The 16,894-nt window shown below is 42.3% G+C and overlaps 2 protein-coding genes across 3 annotated transcripts in view; one reads left to right on the top strand and one right to left on the bottom strand.

Annotated features, from left to right (window-relative positions):
• Positions 1–37: 37 nt before the first annotated feature.
• Positions 38–9,015, bottom strand: grap2a (GRB2 related adaptor protein 2a). 2 transcript variants are annotated; one of them, XM_010891744.4, is made up of 8 exons: positions 8,610–9,015; positions 3,151–3,279; positions 2,647–2,738; positions 2,394–2,513; positions 1,386–1,575; positions 1,135–1,230; positions 830–943; positions 38–718 (listed from the first exon to the last, which is right to left on the bottom strand). In XM_010891744.4, exons 2-8 carry the CDS (start codon positions 3,226–3,228, stop codon positions 521–523), a joined length of 888 nt encoding a protein of 295 aa, XP_010890046.1. In that variant the 5' UTR covers positions 3,229–3,279; positions 8,610–9,015; the 3' UTR covers positions 38–520. The 2 variants fall into 2 exon arrangements, with proteins under 2 accessions (XP_010890046.1, XP_019906088.1); XM_020050529.2 differs by lacking the exon at positions 8,610–9,015 and adding an exon at positions 8,365–8,497.
• Positions 9,016–10,893: 1,878 nt separating this feature from the next.
• Positions 10,894–16,894, top strand: part of si:ch73-281f12.4 (RA_Radil_like and Myo5p-like_CBD_Rasip1 domain-containing protein) — a 30,102-nt gene continuing 24,101 nt past the window's right edge. The window contains exons 1-4 of the mRNA XM_010891741.4: positions 10,894–12,234; positions 12,645–12,983; positions 13,190–13,425; positions 14,362–14,696. Coding sequence (XP_010890043.2) covers positions 12,104–12,234; positions 12,645–12,983; positions 13,190–13,425; positions 14,362–14,696 — 1,041 coding nt within the window. The 5' untranslated portion in view covers positions 10,894–12,103. The remainder of the gene's footprint in view (positions 12,235–12,644; positions 12,984–13,189; positions 13,426–14,361; positions 14,697–16,894) is intronic.

The raw sequence follows: 16,894 nt of genomic DNA, 5'->3' as shown, positions 1-16,894 counted from the left end.
AAAACTAAACTGTTACAATTTGTTCGAATGTATTTGTCAAACCCCGTGCTTTGGAAAATGTTCTTGGATTCTTTGTCTGTGACAAAATAAAGTGTTTTAGTTTACGGATCAGAAATACTGTGTTTAATTTAAAACAGTTAAGACATGCATTTCCAAACTGCCATTTTACACTGTACATGGAGGCCTTGCACTTTAAATCAAACATTACCTACAATACAAAAGCTCATAAAATCTCAATACAAGTGTAGTTTTATACAGTACAGTAAAATGTGGGGTTGATAATGGATTTAGCAAATGGATATACAATGTAGAAGCTGAGTTGCGGAAGTTCCATTATATAAATGACATTCTGTGTAACTGTCAATTGTAACAAAACAATTAGGCACAAGCTTTACATAAAAATGTGTCACCATATCATCTTTCATGTGTGCACCAATTTATTTTGAGAAGTCCAAGGATGTGGGCTGCTGCACCTTCTGTGTGGTCAGGGTTTAATCATCACAGTCCATATGACAACAGATCATCTCACACTGGCCTCTCCTTGGAATGGTGCGGTGTAGTTAGCTGGGAACAGGCCGCTTTTACCCCGCAATCTACCTTTCCACCATGAAAGGTCAGAGTTGTCCAAAACATCAATGACATCGCCTGCACTGAAGCCTAGTTCATCATCTTCCTCTGCTCTGAAGTCGTACAGTGCTTTCACCTGTATGACTGCCCTCTGGTGCACACACACAAACACACACACGGGGGGGGGGGTTAGGTCATAATTGGCCATAGGTAACAGTACATGAAGGATGTACTTTTTTTTTAATGACTACAGTAAGCCTACCTGTGAATGAGGTATTTCAGATGTCCGTCTGGGAGCTGGGTGAGAGGTCAGGGGGCTGTTTCTGCCTGGAGTGCCTATGGTGTGAGCCCTCTCTTCCACAACTGGTCTCTTGTTCTGGGGGAAGAAAGAAAGGGAGACTCATCTCTGTTTAGACTATCCCTCAGAATCACAGTCAACTATTACCGACTCAAATATATTAACAGGAAAGTAATGACAAAGCAATTACATACATTTTCATGAAGGTACAACACAGCTCCTAAACGAACAGACATAACTTTGGTTGTTCTGTAGGGGGTTGTATTTACCAGCTGGCTGTGAGACAGGTCTGATGCCCTCCGATGGGTTGTTGCCACACTAGGGGCCCCATAGCCCTTCTCCTCAGGCAGACTACCCCTCTTTAGCTGACAAAAGAAGTAGGAGAAGAGGAAAGGCTTACACAGTAGCAAAACCGTTGTCCCACCACATTCTGATGCAATAGCTCACTGATTAACTTTCCTGTATTTGAGCTCAGATATAGGAAGTTCAGTTTATCATCAAGTCTATGTAAAAGAGCTACCGGTTGGGGTGCCGGAGGGATCGGATCATTCCGGCTGCCGTCTCGGAGATAGATTTCGCGTTGTTTGGATATGGAGGTGCTTTTGTAGAAGTCCACAAGCTTGTTGAGTGAAGGGAACTTATCTGCCCACAGGAAGTAATTGCCTTTGCTGTCTTTCATCACTTTGAAGTGTTGCACGTCAAACTCGTGTCTATGGGAGTATAAGAGTTAGATATTAATACACAACATGCACTAAAAGGACATTTTATTTTTTTATTTTGTTTATTTAGGCAGATGGACTCTGATTCAAAAGTGTACCCTGAGTATACATTTAAAAAGGATGAACATAAATTAAAAACACAAATGAAATATAAACATTAGAACATTAAAATATTGAGAAAAATTATGACTAGGGCAGTGGTCTGAAAGAAATACACACATCAAAACCAGAAACTACAAGCCGTTGTTTAATTCTGAAAGTGTTAATTCATTTTTGTCGTCACTCTCCACTCCTGAGTCAAATGTTGCACTGGTGCAGGCCATTGCACCAGTGCAACCAGGTCTCCTACTGGCTAATGATACTGAAAGGAAGCAGTACCAGTATTATGAAGTATAACCGCCAGATTATGAACATTTCACATACTACTGCACAGAGGTGTCGCTAGGATCCCAATACATTCAGGGACAGAAAGTACAGGGTTTTGAATGTACACGCGGAATATTACGATGTACACGCTAGCGGCCTACACGTCTACATTGTCATAATGTCATAATGTCAGAATTATAGACGAATAGATCAGGGGCTATTTTTTTATTATTATAATCTTTGGTCAATTTCAGATCCAGGGCTATTCATAAAAGATCCGAGGCTATAGCCTTGGACGCCCATGCCTAACCACGCCACTGCACATTTCATGAGGCAAATGAAATAATCACTGAAAACTCTAATCCTTCCACTTGATAGTAATCAGTGAGCTGCCATTCCAATTCTGGCCTGACCCCACACCCATCCACCCAACATCAACCCACCTGACAGAGATGGAGAAGTCTCCAGGGGAGCTCTGGCTGCCACGGATCAGGAATCCCCCCACCTCTCTGGACATGAGGATTTCCTCAGCAGAGCTACGACTGGCCGACTCCTTGAACCAGCTGCCAGAGGGATAACGTATACAGACATGTTTTCATCAGCTAAGCTGTACATACTGGAAGTGTACAAACACACCCCCTATGTCCATGTTTACTTTAAACATTTTATGGATGAGCAAAAGATGTGTTATTTCACCTTGGCGTCTGCATCTCAATGTAGTTTTGGGGCACATACCCTTCCTGTCCATACAGCTCTGCCTTATACCAGTCATCTTCCTTACCTAGAATCTGATTAAGAAACAGACTTTAACAAGGACAGGTGTTTTGGTGTAGTACTTAATACAAACTACATACCATTCCAAAACATTAATTTTCTTTTGGTGAAGCCATGATTTTGTAGATTTGGATGTGTGCTTTGAGTCGTTGTTGTGCTGTGTAGGTGTAATACTAATTATAGAGTTTAAGTATAGTTTTTAGGTTTAACTAGTCTTTAAGTGTAGTACTACATACAGTTTTTAGGTATAGTACTACACAGACGGACAAGATAACAGCAGAACCTGGTTTAGATAGGGCTTACAGGCTTAATCTGTCTCTGAAACCAAGCCTCTCTCAGCTGCATCTGTCATTCATCACTCTTACTACGGCAGATTATAATGATGTAGAAATTGTCACTTTCACTTTTATCTGGGGAAACACCCACCTTCAGGACGTCTCCCTTTTTGAAGCTTAGCTCATCCTCAGCCGTAGCTTTAAATTCAAATTTTCCTCTGGCTTCCATAACAACAGGTGGAATTGTCGAAGAGGTGGAAGGGGTCAGAAGGGCTGCAGTCTATGGAATAACAAAAACGTCAAAAATGTACCTACATTAGTCCAGGTCATTTTACTATTCAACTAGTGAACAAGGCTAAAAAATACCTTCCTTTGACTTGACGTAAGCTCTTGGCTCGTATAATCTCTATTAAGGAACATGGAGATGTAGATTGCTTATTTTATAATGTTTATGATGTAGCAACCACTTTCAAGGGACACACTGTGAGCAAACATTCTGAAACGAAGATGGCATAGAATGCAGTGAAAAATGTAAATACGCTTTTATTTCCAAACACATTTGATCTGTTAGATCCTTATTATACCTGTAGACAAATAACGCTCCGGGACAAATGAAGAGACCACTGCACCTTCTTCTCTAGCCTTTCCAAAAAAGTTGAAAAGGAAGTTTTTGAGTGAGAAACAGAAGAGTTAAAATTAAGAGACCACTGCAAACTGAATGCTTCTGTTCCTCACTCAAAACTTTCCTTTTCAACTCTTTTGGAAAGGAAAGAAAAAGGTACAGTGGTCTCTTCATTTTTTCCAGAGCTGTATCCACTTCCTAGCTCTGAGTTTAAGACATGGAAAATGAGCAGTCAAAATGCAGAAACTGGAAAATTATATTTAAATAAGTTAAAGGAGCCAGACACTACTTCCCTTCACCGCCTGTCTGTAAGCTGAAGACAGAAAATTTCTTGCATGCAGCTGCCGAGCATCCTTCCAAATCCACGTTATTATCTGTCCTCAAGTCATAAATGCATACACGTTCTAATGAAATAAATTAATCCAGGCCTCAACTTTTCTCCTATTCCTCCAGCAAACACCAGAGGAAGCTCATGACAAAGCTGTACTGCCAGTTCCTATTGCTCAATGCTGCCATCCTGTATCCTGACTGTAACTCTCTGAAATCCCCCCCCCCCACTGCTTCCCCTCTCATCTCTGTCAAGAGTCGATGTGAGTGAGTGGAGAGATAAGACCATGTCAAGACAAGCTGCATAAACAGCACGATAACTGAAGATGCAGTTAAGGATGTACGAAATCGACTTAACTATGAGAGTTTTTGTCAGAGCCAGGCCCGATGAATTTCTGTCTCTCTGTCTTTCGTTCCAAGGAACTGTTCATTACCCAGAGAAGCAAACTCTCCTTTTACTCAAAAATACACAACATATTCACCCATTTAGAATAATAGGTCACATAAGCTTTTTTCAAATATCACACACACGAGAGACCTTTCATCTGGAGGTTTGGGGGAGCACGAAGAAGGTCAAGGAATGTGACCTTCCTTGAACAACAATCTAAATTCCGATTCCCACTGGTTAAACCATCCGTGTAAATCCGTGCAATTGATTTGTGTTATCTACCTGCCTTGTTCATGAAACCATCTACAGAAAATATGCACGCAGCCAAGCAGGCTGTCATTTGCCAGTCCGAATGATTCTCATTTTTCACAAATAAATTAAGTTAATGTAGAATACCTCCTGAAAGTACTACCAGATAAGTACTACCTTTGGTTTTAGCTTAATAAAACACATTCAATAAGTTTTGAGTGAGGAACAGAAGCTTACAATTTGCAGTGGTCTCTAAATTTTAACCCTTCTGTTCCTCACTCAAAACCTTCCTTTTCGACTTTTTTAGAAAGGAAAGAAAAAGGTGCAGTGGTCTTTTTTTGGTAATAATTAACACTACAGTATATACCTACTGTAACAACTTCGTGCTGACAAGACTGATAAGACTTCACACTGTACCTCCCTCAACCCCCTGCTCAAACCCAACAAAAACCTACTGTTAATCTTGTTTCCAGGTCAAATACTTCCCACAGAGTACAATACATAGTCATTCAATACCTGGAACAAATCTGTTGTTAGAAAGACACAGACAGACAGACCAACAGCCAGACATAACCTTGTTGTTGTTGCTCAAAAGCTCTTTTCTAGCAAGAGAGCAAAGACTTCTCCTCTGCCCTGCAACTTTCACAGACCCTTAATGTAAAAATAAATATACCTAGTAAAAATATTATTGACAGTCCCTACTAATAACAAAAATCAAATGCATTGCTGATAGTGGGTGAGTTTTCAATAGTAATCTTTTTTTACTTTAACTTGCATTATTTACTGGATCGCAGTATCACTTTATTAAGACTTGGTAACACAAGCTAATATCTGGCTTTAATATTCAGTGTGCAAGTTTCTCTACCTAGTTTTCATTTAACTGCCCAATGTTTCCAGATTTATACTAAATGTAAGCTACAGTATTATTACTATATAATTAAAAGATTAAAAAAATGTATTAGCGATTGGGGAAAATTATTGATAAAATAATATAGAACTGCAATTAGTATTAGGCCACCTGAGAAATGTTTTAAATATATTTTACTGGGCAGTTAGTGTTATATATAACAGAATACATGCAAATGAACCAGAATACAAAAAAAACGAATACGAATTTCTTTGTCCAAAAGCTAATTGATATGTTGTGAGGTTTAAACTGGGGATGTTGAAGACATAAAACATATTGGCAAGCCTAAAAATATGTCTTTAATTATTTACAGTACTTCCTTGAGGGACAGAATGAAATCCAGTGAAGTGCTTGCTCAGCATCTAGCAAAGTCATCAGCAGAGGCGTTCCTAAGATCACAGTACATTCGGGGCATATAATTTACCACAGGACCACTTGAAAGACACGACTTAAGCCATCTGTTGGATTACTGCATTCTAAAAGAGGCCACACCAAACACTTAAAAAATAAACAGCCCTATTAAATTTTTCATCGTCATTTTGCGTGAGTGCATCATCATTTCATGTATTTAAATTTTGACAGAGTTCACGGGTATATGAGATATTTCATACGGTTTCAATGTCCTTTGGAGCACTGACACGTTAATTATGGAGGTGTATGGCACCACCACAACCCTGCCCAGGGGCGTTGGACTGGGGGGAAAAGGGGTACTAAGTATATAGGGCCCTAATGTGTAGAGGGGCCATCAAAAATGTTTGAATCTTGAATAAAGTGGGGAGGGGCCCTCAGAGACCGCCTATGTACAGGGCCCAGAATTTTGTGCTACATCCATGACCCTGCCTACTAAACAGAAAGTGAGGGAACCGGTCAATCAGCACATGCAGGAAAGCATGCTCATGACAGAGGGAGCGCTCACTTACACCGACAAGAACACTGAGGGAATTTAGACCACTGAGCATTTATCTCATATTAAAGAATTCCAGATGGTGCATCGAAATTTCATTCTGTTTGTTATTTGATTTCAAATCACTGAAACGTAAAACCATTTATTTTAAGGTGACACTTTTTGTATTTTGAAAAATGTATGTAAAAAAAAAAAAGAAAATGCGTGTATTTTTAATCCCGTCTTTAAAAATCTCCCAGTTTACAAATGACAAACATGACCCTAACAAGGAGACTATTTCCTTATCATTGGGGAGGATTGGTCAAGCTGTGAATCTGAAGGAAAAAGCTCCAAAGAGCATTCTTCCGAAATTTGAGATGAAGTAACACAAATACACCTCCGGGAAAAAATAAGAGACCACTGCACCTTTTTATTTCATTCCAAAAATGTTGAAAAGGAACGTTTTGAGTGAGGAACAGAAGCGTTCAATTTGCAGTGGTCTCTTAATTTTAACCCTTCTGTTCCTCACTCAAAACCTTCCTTTTCTACTTTTTTGGAAAGGAAAGAAAAAGGAGAAGTGGTCTATTAATTTCTTCCAGAGCTGTACATAGATTAGGAAAACGGTACACAATAATATCAGTGTTTGGATATCTCAGTGGATGAAGTTGGAAGTCGAAGCTGCATCACACCACACTGGCATTGCCAAAAAGGTTCTCCCTCAAACCCAGCACTCAAAAAAAGGACATTTGAGATAAGCCACATATAGGCCAACAACTTTGAATGAGCTACAGAGTTCAGTGTCTAAGTTCAGTGTCTGGGTAACCATCTCAAGAGTTCTACGTAACACTGGCCTGTATTGGAAGGTAGCTGTTGATGAAAAAGTACCATCTGATCCAAAGAACAAGGCCAAATCAACATCGGAGTGGCTCAGGTACAAAACGTTGACCAACAGTGGCCCAGCCAAAGTCATTATTTGAGAATTGCGGTCCACAAGCGTCAATCAACTAACCAAACTGAACAACTTGGAGCAAATCAGCCGAGCATGGGGCCGCTGGTCCAGGTGCAACTGCACCTCCTGCACTTCCGATAGTCACGCCACTGAAGCAAAACACAGCATTTCTGGTTCTTCTTATAACAACTCTGAACATAATATCAATGTCATGTCACATTACCCTAATTTGTTTTGAGTTTCAGATTTGTGTTAGCAGCTTATTGCAATACACAGTGTGGTTTTGTTACTAGAAAAGTGACTCTAGCTAATGAACAGTTTAAATTATGAGATATTAGGAGGCCATACCTAAAAAGTAAGACTCTCAGCAACACGTGGCCCAATAGATCTTTAGTTTCTCTCAGAACCCAAAGACTGGACCGGACCCTCAACACCTGCCATACTAGTACGTTCCATGACAACCCTAACATGATTTAATTGAAAGTGTATCCATCCACAGAATTGGCTGCCTCCACTGATTATAACGGCACTGACTGTAAACCCAATCTCAGTGGACTACCCACATGCTGCATTCACTCTCAGGCCTCTACACAAATATATACACACACAAAAACAAACACAATTGCACATGTACACACATTTCAATCATATAAAATGCTGCAAGTGGGCCCATTAATTATCATTTATACCTTGACAGTTCTACTTAGTTTTTAACCCCTGCACATTACGTCACCTCCTACAGTTAACCGGCATATCGACATGGTACAGCGAGTCACAAATGTTTAACTAATAAAGACCGCTTAACAGCCTCCTACACCTGCCTTCTACAGTAAGTTTTCAATCATTTACATTCCAGCAGTAGACCGCGGATAATGTAGACCTATCTACTGTTTAGTTCGATTGACTTTGAAATATACTTTTTCCCCATCCAAACTAATGTTGAGCGTTCCTACAAGTCATAGCTCTGTTTGAGCCTATAAGGGACACAAACCAATAAGTATCAAACAAACAAAGAAAAGGTAAATAAAAAGTGATCATACTCAGCAACATTAACATCACCGTAATTGCTGCTCCTAAGATTAAGGGACCCGTTCCCTGTGAAGTTTAGTGAATTGCCCTGCAAAGCGTGTCTTTAAGCCCCGATGACCCTACCATACGCTGGTCTTGTTGTCATTATTAGGCTACCCAAACATAAAAGTCATGCTCACACATTGTATTGAGGATGGTTGCGTCACGTAGCCTACATTTTCAAAGATGAATCAAGCATTTAGATAATCATGTTTACCTTTATCTCATGTGAAAAGTGCACGCGTTGGCAGTCACAAGAGGTGGGGGAAATTTTAGGCAGCCGGGGCTTTGTCAGGTTGATCCCAGTCTATCAAGCCTTTGCGGCAAAAGGAAAATGTAATTTAAATAAAATAAAGTAAAATAAATAATTCCGTAAAATATGGTTAACTTCCGCGTACTTTTATTTAAGTTTGAGAGAGACTTTCCAGTGGACTTCCCAATACGCGCAATAAATTAATCGGAGGGGAACCACAGTTTCGGCTAGTTGGCTACACGCGAGACCGCCTCTTTTCAAACGGAATGTCGGAATATATAGTCTGAAGACTGTAACCGATTCTTATCTGTATCCCTTTATGTCATATACGAGAATATGAAATCGAGGAGGGGACTGTGGGTCTGTTGCGCTCCTGCGTCACACTCGATCAGACCCCACAATAATTCCGGTATTTACTAAATGACTCTGGTTGAACAAATGGTGGCGCTATAACAGTTGATTGAAAATTCGAACTTTACAGTCACGCCTCACCGTTTTACCAAAAGTAAGGCAATTCGTAAAATATGCGCAACTCCTCAAGTGGAAAACATTTTCTTCAGGGACATAGAACAGAATCCTCCAACAAAGATTTGGAAGGGTTAGGGGTTAACGCTTTAAAAATCATTAAAATAATTATCTTCTGGAACCAAATATTATTCTGCACGGAACCTAACACAGCATCTATCTGAACAAATGGACCGCAATATAAAAAAGTATTACTTCACTTAACACAGTATCCTTTATCTACCAATAAACATTAACTCAGTCAATTACATTCATTTTATTACATTTGTAAAACATTGCAAACACTTAAGACTCCAATTAATGCAGGGAAATTTATATTTGTCAATTTGTTTTACTCAGGTTCATAAAATGGGATGTGAAACTAACTCACACAATATCTCTGACACCTTGACCTGATTTTTACTACATGTGGACAACCAAGGACCCAGGGTCAACCTAAATAGGTTAGAAAAATGGTAGTGCAGCATTATTTGAGGAAGACACACCATTCTTACAGTTGCCCCGTTTTATATTATGACAGTAAATAAAGGCTTTGTATGGCCAATTGTATGAGATGAAACATACACACACACACACACACACACCCACTGGCTATATACTGTGCCTGGATTCATTCAGACTACTCTCAATCTCTGTTATTTTTACTTGATAATTTGTGTATTTTTATTGTTGTATTTTTGACTGTCTGTTGTTTGAAGACTGCAACATTATTAATTTCCCTGCACCTACTATAACATGTTAGAATGTATGGGTCATTACACCAATGTGGTGCTATGGTAACTTGTTTGAATTTTTTCTTGTTTTTAACATTATCTGAACTTCATATAAACACACTGACCCATTTCACAAGGAACATTTAAAAAACAATTAAAAACATAGAGTTTGTGTATGTTGCTTACTAAATATTCAAGTATCAGAGTTTTACTGAGGAGGGAGGGTTCATGTTTAAACACCAAACTGAGACACTCCACAGACAAACAAAATAGTTTTCATCCATTCATCAAGCTCCATTTCAGAATAATTTTAAAATACAAATCATATTGGCAAACTATTGTCTAGGTCGAAACATATAAAACATAATAAAATATTTAATAGAGTAAAGAACATACAGTGAACTCACTCCACAGTTAGCTTGTAATGTTGAAGACAGGACCCTTCTAAGAAGTATCTTTGGTGTGTTTGAACCAACTGGAATGTCATCAAAGAGAGGCTAAATTTGACACAGAGGGCTAGTTTAAAGCCAGTGTGGAGCGGTCGAAAAGTGTAGGAAAAATCAACGTGACGTTCCTAACATAGTCTTTCAAACCAATATAATGTATGTTATCCAGTAAATGGAGACCCGAGGCCAAGGAGTAGTTGTTGGATTTGGTTAAGTTTCATATATTATCTGTAGCCATAGATGTTGTGTTTTTTTTTCTGGTCTAAACAACCGTCAATTGACTGGTGTAGAGAGACTCCATGGATGTGGGAAAGAACTAGAACTCTGAACAAGTTGTTATCCAAAGCAGCAGAGTATGTGACAGGAAGTCAAAACCATAGCGATTACGAGGTGGTTCATTTAAAAAGAAGTCTTGCTCAGTATTACTTAATACAGATGCTATAAATGTTTATCATGAAAATTATGAATTTTGGCATACACTATAATACCAGACAAATACTCAGTATCTCACTTTCATTTCAACTGTCTGTCTGACAGTGTGCATTTGGGTGTATTTGTGTGTCCACATTACATCATGTTTGAAAGTGAGAGTGAAAGGTGTTTGTGGGTGTGGGAGTGCTGTATGTGAACTGTCCTGGTGTTAATGTTGGATGTAGAAGTTTAAAGGCCGACAGATACCGTTGCTCTGACTCCCTCTTATGGCAATCAGACACCCAGCTAGGAATACATTTTGCCACTAGATGGGGCGCTTTGCACAGAGCAAAAATGCCATAGTGTTAGAATTGGGGTTACTTTTGGGTTTAGGCATTACTGGTGAGGTTTAGGCATTAGAGGTACGTTTAGAGGAAATGGTTAGATTATTGATGTTAGGGTAGGTTTTGAATTATAGTAGGGTTCTAACAGTACCTACAACCTGGCACCAGGTTTGATTATTGAGGTCAAATTTAGTTTAGGTTTAGGTTAAGGTTGGGGTTAGCATAAAGGTTAGGGGATAATGAGCAGGGATATTTCTGTTTGTGTGACAACCTCCACATTTCACTTTAATTTTACTTGTCGGTCAGTCTTTCCGTGCTTATAGGGAATAGGGCGATAAGCTACTCAAGTCTATAGGTGTTTTATTTTGAAGAGATTTTCCATGCACAATATTCTGGATTTTCTATTCCCTTCCCTGTTCTTCCACGATCCCATGCGCGAGATGAACAATGACGTCAACGTAGCGGGTGTAACTCCAGCACAACTTTTCAAACAGGTTGTATTTGCATTCAACTTGACAACAGCTAGCAAACCGCGGAGGCGAGATGACATGGAGCTGACCGCTTAAGATAATTATCAAGCTTATAGAATAAGTTCAATATCTGAAATGGATCACTGATTATTAATTACCTTTTATTTTTACAAGAAGAATTGTTTCCTAAAGCTGGCACTCGATGTCCAGAACGGTGATTCTCCAACTGACCATCTACATGGACTCAATTCGGCAACTGGAAATTGGGAACTAGGTTATTTTGGACGTTTCCTGATTTTAATGCCACTGGAAGAAAATAACGTTTATACGTCGTGTTTCATTGGGATAGTCTGTCAAGTTAGTTCGAAAACTGTCTAATGACAAATGCCTGTATCATCACCATGACAAAGTGTGGATTCCAGCATGAACTACCGCAATGGACTGATTATATTGTTTCCTAATTGTTTTTATTGAGAATAGTGCATTTCTGTTCTTTCAAGAGGCACTTTGACATTATAATATAGACCTGGACTGCATGTGAACAAAGTCATGATGATTTCGGAGGAACGAAGTAGTCATGCATCTAAGCAAGCCCTCCACTTTCCCGTGGGCTTATTGATCCGCTCGCCGAAAAAAGGTCTAGCAAAGCTGGGGAGGAAGCCAAGCAATGGATCCCTGCAGTGAGTCATTTTGTCTATATACAGTTCATCACTTTTTTAATTATTGCATTTCAGTGTTATTATTTATTATATGCAGTAACACGCTGCCTGCGATTGTGTTACACGTTTTCAAGTAAATTTTTAGGAGAAATATACCTTATTTGAATAGAAGCCATCCAAAACGAGTACTGTCTGGCCTCTTACCGTCCCCATTAAACTCTCGGATTTTCTACATCTTTGCCTTGCTCTCTTTTATTTTCGCTCTCCCAATCAATCACTCAAATCTATTTTATATATTCCTTTTTTACATCCACAGCTGACAAAGTGCTTTTTACAGATACCCAGGCTGAAACCCAAAAAAGCAAGCGACAACAGGAATTGCTGCTCCATTGATCCCATTGTGAATATCTCCCTCCATCTCCATTCCCCAGGTCCAACACCTCGGAAGGCACCACCCATTCAGCCGAGAGTACAGGCGTGAGGCAGCCGGCCAAGAACAAAATCCGCCGGCACAACAACAGACTGTCGACGGTGTTTAACCGAAGCCCCCTCCTGCAGGGGAACAGTGGGCCGGGTCATGCCTCGGGTGGGAGGGGCGTAGCGGGAGACGCGCAGGCCACAGACGATCCCGCCGAGCTGTCCAGTCAGATGTCTGCCCCGGGCATCCTGAAGATATTTGGCAGTGACATCTGCCAGGGGACCAACTACAAGAGCGTGCTGGCCACGACTCGCTCCAGCGCCAAGGAACTCGTCAAAGAGGCCCTGGAGAGGTGAGGGTTCTGATGGTGTGTCGGTATCGGTTAGCATTGCCTCAAGGCAAACAGACAAGCAGACGGAGAACACCCCCCCCGAATGACGTTGGTTGCTGCACTGGTGATGTGTTTATTCTACCTAAATGGTCTTGGTGCCACTTTATGTGAGGAGGAGTTAGATCTGATAGTGGCTTTCTGACTGAATCCCTGTTATCATTGTCCAGATACTGTCTGGAGAAAGAGGATCCCAATCAATACGTGCTGTGCGACGTGATTGGCCAGACGGGAGCAGACCACCAATGGAAGACGGAGTGCTTCCGGGTCGTGAGCGAACACGAGAAACCCCTCATGTTGCAGTCGCTATGGAAACCCAAAGAAGGCTTCTCCAGACGCTTTGAGATCCAGAAGCGAGCGACCGTGGAGGAGCGGAGCGCGAAGGATACCGACAACATCACGGCAGGTACATGTCCCCCCGTGTTCAGGCGGCGCTGTGAGCGGCATGTCTCTTACGCTGGGTTAATACAATCCATCGTCCAGCTCGCGACAGAGCGTGTGAGAGGTCAGGAGAACAGAGGCGGCAGTCAGAGATAGAGTGGTCTCTCCCTCTTATCTGAGATTTATGACAGGGTCCTTTCCCGGCGGGGGCCTCCTGAAGCCCTCCACCCCGTAGCCTCCTAGGCCAACTGGCACCTGAATGTGTCCAGCGCACTGTTTGTTGTTCTTTCCATCAGAGCTTGCTTCCTGTGCACTGGAGACTGTGTGGTCCTGTTGACTTTGGCGTGGGTCTTTTGTGACTCTCCGTGTTACGACATCACCTTGCCCTCTCTTCCCAACACTCTTGACTGGGAGAAAATGGGGGAAGTTGCCCCAGCTCCCTTTGGCAGACCTGACCAGCCCCCGCCTCCCTCACACCGTGTCAGAACAATGTGGAACAACGCCTACATCCACAGCTGATAAGGGCCTGGGAGCTGCTAGCTGGGTGTGAAGCCGAGCGCTGTGGACATTCCACAGGGTTTAATGGCTCCAAATGAGCTGAATAGTGTTTACGTTGCGTTACGTCACTCTAGCGGTCAGGAGGGCCTGTTTATATCAGATAGAGGACAAGCTGGACAACACCTCTCTCCTCGCTCTATCTCACCACCCCTGCAGATTTCCTCTCTCCTTCCCGTGTTGTGTTTGATTTGACCGAGGGCCAACTAAAACCTCCCAATGGCATGTGACGGACCTGAAAGCAAGACAAATGACCGAAAGTTGATATTGTGTTTAGCACCCAGTGAAGTTTCAGTTGACATATACACATAGGCTATATCAGGAAAACCAAAACCACATTATTGATTATCACTTCTCAGCAGCCTAATGTCGTTCTTCAGCTCTCCCGTGTCGTTCTCTGGCCCAGGTATCAACGCTCAGGCTCGTAAGCTCCAGACGGGCCGTTTGCGGGTCACCTCTCTGTTTGTGGACGGCAGTGGCGAGGACGCAGATCCCGTGGCCGTGTGGAGGAGCCTCAGTGAGATGGACCTGTCCGCCATGGAGAAGGACGCCCTGCGAGCCCAGCAGCAGGCCAAGCTCATCAGGGAGGACCCGGAGGCTGAAGCTGACAAGGAGGCCTTGCGTCTGGGCATGGAGAAGGAAGAGACGGAGAGCAGCGACGACAACACCACCCAGTACTCCATCCACCCGCCCTTTGACTTCCCCTACTTCCTGTTATTACAGGGCTACAGTTACAGACAGGTATGACATGGGTTTAACCCAGGTAATGGGGTTTCATTAGGATCGCCATTGGCTAGTACCCAAAACAGACAGCTACTCTTCCTGTGGTCCACACAGAAAATAGGCTGTTAATTAGATTAGGCACGGTACAAAGACACACCAATCTACATTTAAAGTGAGTGCCTTACATAAAGAATACAGACAGCCCAAATGAACCTGTGGTTCAAGTCTGGCATTCGATTGAACCTTAAACAGAAGCCTTGAAGATTCATTATGTTTCACTTTTGTTGTGTTTGTTGCCATTTAATTGGAATACATTTGTCACTGGGCTGTGCAAAAACACATTCAAAACACTCCCCGAAAAGTCAACCTGCGGTAGAGCCTGCTCGGAATACGATGACGAGGCTATATGATGAACAGGATACTGATGGTTTTGGTGACGAGGAGAAAGGTTTCACTTTCCACAGGTCACACTACACTGGTCATTAACATCGCAGTGTTTTTGGGTGTGCAATGTTTCCCCCCATTTTCTCACTCCTACCAATTTTGTGAAACCCAGTTTGCCCTTGTGGCCTTTCCTAATCGACATATGTCCAGGCTTGGGAAATCAAGACTTGTCCTCCAAAGAACATCTCACCAAGTTGGTTTTGCTTTTTGCCAAATTTCTTGCTCTACCAGGAATTTCTCGCCAGCATCTGTACACTTGAAGAAGAATGGATTTACCCTTTACCCACCACAGTTGAGCTTGCTGAAGCAAGACAGGACACGGGACAGGGCAATCCTTGTGCGACATCAACCCCACCAACCCCAAGTGGTGCTGAACCCATTTGCAACTCCTCATGCCAGGCCCCCCGGTGCGATTGAACTGCTGGCTGCAGCGATGCAGCTATACTGCGAGGCTGGGGCTTTAGTGCGGAGTTATTCAGGAGGCCTGATTTACTGTTTTTATGAACGTAAAGTTGTGTTTTCCAGTGTTCAGCAGGGTGGGCGTCCGCTCAGTGGTTCCATGTTCAGTGGTTGTCCCACCACGTCTTGGAACGGGATGCAATTTATTTACTTACGGATGTTGTGATGAACTTACAGGGTGGTAAAAGCTTAGGGATGATCTTGATGCTCCTCATCAATCATCATTAATGGTTTTAGTAATCTCGCTACTGCGCTAATCTCATCATGTAGCCTAGAGTAGCATAAACATGCTGTATATGCTGGCTCTTGGCAAGAGTGCGGACACCAGGATCGGACTGTTTGATTTAACACTCACAAAGTTAACACCATCATCAACCCTGTAAATGTTACACAGAAAAATCAACACCAAGTAACAATGGCCAATATGCAGGGTGGGATTATTGATTAACACATTAATGACGAGGAACTGAAAAGACACACCTGTAGTCAACTGGCTCCGTAGGAGTCTGTCCGTTCTTTAATGGTGAGGTTTACTAAGTGTTTGTGTGGTTGGAAAGTGTGTCGCGCAAGGAGTAGCCCGGGCAGCTAGAGAGCAGCCGCTGTAATCTGTTGAGCTCCATTAAAGGCCTCTCAAGGTTCTCGAGTGTCTCTTGGCGGTGTGGCTTATCCACCACACCGGTGAGGCTCTCACTGAACATCTTAAGATCAGGGGTCAAAATCCAGAGGGAGAGAGGGAGGGCAGAGGGCTTTAGCTGCACTGAGAATGTTATAACAGGGAGCGACTGGGGATTGCTGATGGGAGGATTGGGCTCAGAGCCACGACTGGGTGAGGTGCAGTAGACTCTCCGTAGACCAGCAGGTGTGTTGTGGACCGGCGATCCTCGTGTCCACTCACTGAGGAGGCCAGCCTGGGTCATGTTCTTCAGAGGCGGGAGAACGGAGCTGGGCTTTTCCCAGCGTTAGAGGTCCCACACAGGGTTGTGTTGTCTGTCAGCAAGGTTGGTTGAATAGATAAGGAACGCCACATTCACAGTTTGGCACATCGCTTCGTCGGCTCTACTCTATAGGTAGAGATACGCATGACTAAAGACATTACGTGAGGATACGTAGGAATGCTGACAAAATGTATAAACCAACTCAGTGAACTGTCATTATACATTACTAACCTACGCATTACCACACACACTCGCTTGGAGACAAATGGTGCATATTCAAAATATGGGAACTGTAAGCAGCAGGGGGAAAATAACACTTTGAGGGAGAGATTGAGACTGACAAACTGTGGCCTGAGCAGATTGCCTGTTCGGTCCAGT

Source organism: Esox lucius, chromosome 11 (assembly GCF_011004845.1).
Source record: "Esox lucius isolate fEsoLuc1 chromosome 11, fEsoLuc1.pri, whole genome shotgun sequence".
Lineage (NCBI taxonomy): Eukaryota > Metazoa > Chordata > Actinopteri > Esociformes > Esocidae > Esox > Esox lucius.
The sequence above is the reverse complement of the archived record's forward strand: the minus strand, read 5'-3'. Positions and strand labels throughout refer to the sequence as shown.